This window comes from Nicotiana attenuata, chromosome 7, assembly GCF_001879085.1.
Source record: "Nicotiana attenuata strain UT chromosome 7, NIATTr2, whole genome shotgun sequence".
Taxonomy (NCBI): domain Eukaryota; kingdom Viridiplantae; phylum Streptophyta; class Magnoliopsida; order Solanales; family Solanaceae; genus Nicotiana; species Nicotiana attenuata.
In genome coordinates, this window is record NC_031995.1 from 67,077,819 (window position 1) to 67,081,504 (window position 3,686).

The 3,686-nt window shown below is 34.9% G+C and overlaps 1 protein-coding gene across 1 annotated transcript; it reads right to left on the bottom strand.

The window, feature by feature from the left end:
• On the bottom strand, positions 1,341-3,408 carry LOC109229250 (40S ribosomal protein S4-like). The gene is made up of 5 exons (XM_019394628.1): positions 3,302-3,408; positions 2,676-2,753; positions 2,399-2,579; positions 2,134-2,231; positions 1,341-1,980 (listed from the first exon to the last, which is right to left on the bottom strand). Exons 1-5 carry the CDS (start codon positions 3,302-3,304, stop codon positions 1,546-1,548), a joined length of 795 nt encoding a protein of 264 aa, XP_019250173.1. The 5' UTR covers positions 3,305-3,408; the 3' UTR covers positions 1,341-1,545.

Here is a 3,686-nt window from a genome sequence, read left to right on the forward strand (position 1 = left end):
TATAGTTATACTGCAACAGTATACTATTATAGTACACAATATATTGTTATAGTATACTGTAATAATATGTAATATACTATAACAGTACGCTGTAATAGTATACAATATACTATAATAGTATACTTATTACCCGTAAATTCACTTGCCTTTTCCCTTTTAATTTGCTTTAAGCTATTACCCAGCGTGAGAGGCAAATTGAGAATGCAAAAAAAATAAAAAATATTATAGTATGCTATATAATATACGGTATACTCTTACAATTAGATGAATATTTTAAAATTTTTATTGACAACTGATATTATTTCAGTTTAATAATTTGAATTAAATTTTTTATTAACTCTTTGCGTACAATTGTATACCCTGTTGGTATAGCTATATACTATACTGGTATCATATGTAAGTTAATATTTTTTGATTGTATTAGCTATATTTAATTGGTACACAATTTGATTTTCTTTAGTAATAATATTAAAAAAAGAATAATAAAAAATAGTGAAAACGGTAAATAAAATTAGATTATGAAGAGAAAAAAAATATTAAAAAAAAAGTTAAATGAAATTAGAAAAGGAAAAAAGAAAAAAATAAGAAAAAAACGAGAAAAAAGAAATGGAGAAAAGAAAAAAAGAAAGAAAGACAAGAAGCATAGAAATAAAAAAGAAGTGAAGAATAAAGAAAAAATTCCCCACAAAAACTACTATGGTAGAAAAATATAATTACTTTATGGGTAGAAAAACAAATGGATAGACAAGGGTAAATAATTTTATTTTTGTGGGTAATGTGTCAAAACCCTATAAGAGAATGCCTAAAATAGCCCTTGATCGGCAAGTTGACAAGACAACGGCCCCAAAACCCCATAAAAGCATGCCTAAAATAGCCCTTGATCGGCAAGTTGGCAAGACAACGGCCAGCTGCTTCCCAAGCGACTTCTATATATAAAAAGGTAGCCCTATGCACTGAGCTTCCGCTATGCACGGGATCCGGGGAAGGACGGACCACACAGATTTATCGTATTATTAGATAGAAAATTATTATTAACGGGGGCAAATATAGAAACTGTCAAAGAAAATTTTCACCACTAACATCATTATCAAACGTAAAGTTGATGCCACTAAGCCAACTCAAGCAAAAGGGGAGAATCAACTTAAAATATAACAATTGGATTGGATGCAGATTCAGTAGCACTCTAAGCATCTGGTAAGCAAAGGAAAATAAAGTTCTAACGCTAAATTTTTTCAATTACCAAATCTCGAGTTTGGTTGTACGGTAGTAGCCAGAAACTACCAATCAAGCCAATGCAGCATGCATTATTAGTCAGGAGCTTAAAAGCATTAGCACTAAAATTAAACAGTAGAAACTAATTAAATTATCATAAAGACACAGTTTTAATCTATTTAAAATATGCCAAGCAAACAAGTACAATATAAAAGGCATTGCATAATAAAAATGGCATCACTAAGCAAATAGAAACATCGAGTCCAAAACTGTAAAACATAAGTTTTCCATACTTGAAGAGTAAGGAAATGAAGAAACGAGCAACAAGAGTAATCAGGCAGTGGTAGCTGATTGAGCAGCAAGCCTCTTCCGTGCCTCCTCAATGATGGACAATTTGATACCTTTTCCTTTAGGTAGAGACACCCATGGCTTTGTACCTTTGCCAAGGGTGAAAACATTTCCCAAGCGAGTAGCAAATTCATGGCCTAGGGCATCCTGAATGTGAACGGTCTCAAAGCTACCCTTATGCTTCTCCCTGTTCTTAATAACACCAACACGTCCCCTGTTTCTACCACCAGTTACCATCACAACATTTCCAACATCAAACTTGATGAAGTCAACAATCTTATTGGATTCCAAGTCCAGCTTGATGGTATCATTGGCCTTGATGAGAGGATCAGGGTAGCGAATTGTTCTACCATCATAAGTATTAAGGTAAGGAATCCCCTTAGTACCAAACTGAATAGATCGGACCTTGCAAAGCTTAAACTGCCCAAATAAAGACCATCAAGATAAGTCCAGAGTATGTCACTCAAAAGCAATTACAAAACAGAATGAGACACACACTTACACTATTAACGCCAAACAACAAGACCTTATATTTTACAGCATAATAACACATAACAATACATGGAAACCCACCTTGGCTTCCTCATCCCTGATAGAGTGAAGACGGAATCGCCCCTTTGTGTCATAAAGGAGACGAAAGTTCTCATTAGTCTTTGGAATTGAGACAACATCTGTATTTCAAAGCATTATCATTATTACTATGCCAACGTGCTGAACCAGCCAGACCACCGAAGAAATAGAACAAATGATGGAGGGTTTTTAAATGAAAGCAATCTTTAACAAGCGACTAACATATCCGGAATAATACGTAAAAAGACTTAAGAGGAAGTGCACATACCCATGAAACCAGCTGGGTAAGTCTTATCTGTCCTCACTTTTGCATCAACCATAACCTGTCGTTGCATCAGAATTGCAATCACCTCACGGTATGTGAGAGCATACTTCAACCTGTTTCGCAAGATAATGATCAGCGGCAAACACTCCCTTGATTTATGTGGACCAGAGGAAGGCTTGGGAGCCTGTAGAACAAAAACAGAGATGTTGTAAGCCAAAGCAGGCAACAAGAAACTACCAATAATTACATAAATGACTATGAACAAGGATAATTTACTTACAAAGGCTCCACCAAGCTTGTCGAGCATCCAATGCTTAGGCGCATTGAGCCTCTTCAAATGTTTCTTCAACCCTCTAGCCTGTACATAAATATAAAAACCCAAATGTCAGCATAGAATGATTGCCAGCCTCATGTCTGCAACAAGTGAAGGCAATATGACACACAATAAAGTGACGAATGACACAGTGGGCAGGTACTACAACACAATTCTCCAAACTCAAAGGGCATATATACAAAAGAAAGGGCAGCCAAATTTCCAAGCAAATCAGCAGACAAGTTTCAGTAAGCATATAGCAGGTTCTAAACAAGAAAATAATATAACATTACATAAAACCAACAATTTTTAGCTGTTGCAAAACATATGATTACCGGCTTCAGATCATATATCAGGCTCCAAAAGCCATTGTTCAAATGATATAAAATATCGTCAAAGACTAAATGAAAATAAAAAGTTTTATCTCATTATCTTCTTCCGAGCGAAGCATTAAACAAATGAAAGCATATATGTTTAGATCTAGAACGGAATCCTCATCTAACGAAGAAATACAGAGCTACAACGAAGCATTAACTAATAAAAGAATCAACCAAATATTAGTTAATTAGAGTTCGGGGTATAGAAAGACGAACCATTTTGGTCTCTTAGAGTTTGAATCACCTCCCTGAGAGCTCTCGGCCACCGCCGGCTTAAGTATCTTACCTGATGAAAACGCGAGAAACTTAAACCCTAGTTCGCTGTCTTAAATACTTACGTCAAGCCTTCCGCCTCCATTTAGCTAAGTTGGGCTGCATTTCTATTTGGGCTCTCTAAGCCGTGGGCCGCTTTATTTCTACCGAGTATTTTCAGTTATTATCACCTCAAAGTAAACTCAATCTTGATTGAGGAATTGACACCGTATAACAATGCTTTAACTATAAGGAATTTTTACCTCCTATAGCAAAGTTGATACCTTATTTATTTTAAATAAATACCCTTTTAAAAAATTATATTCTATAGTTACCTTTTGATTTTTAT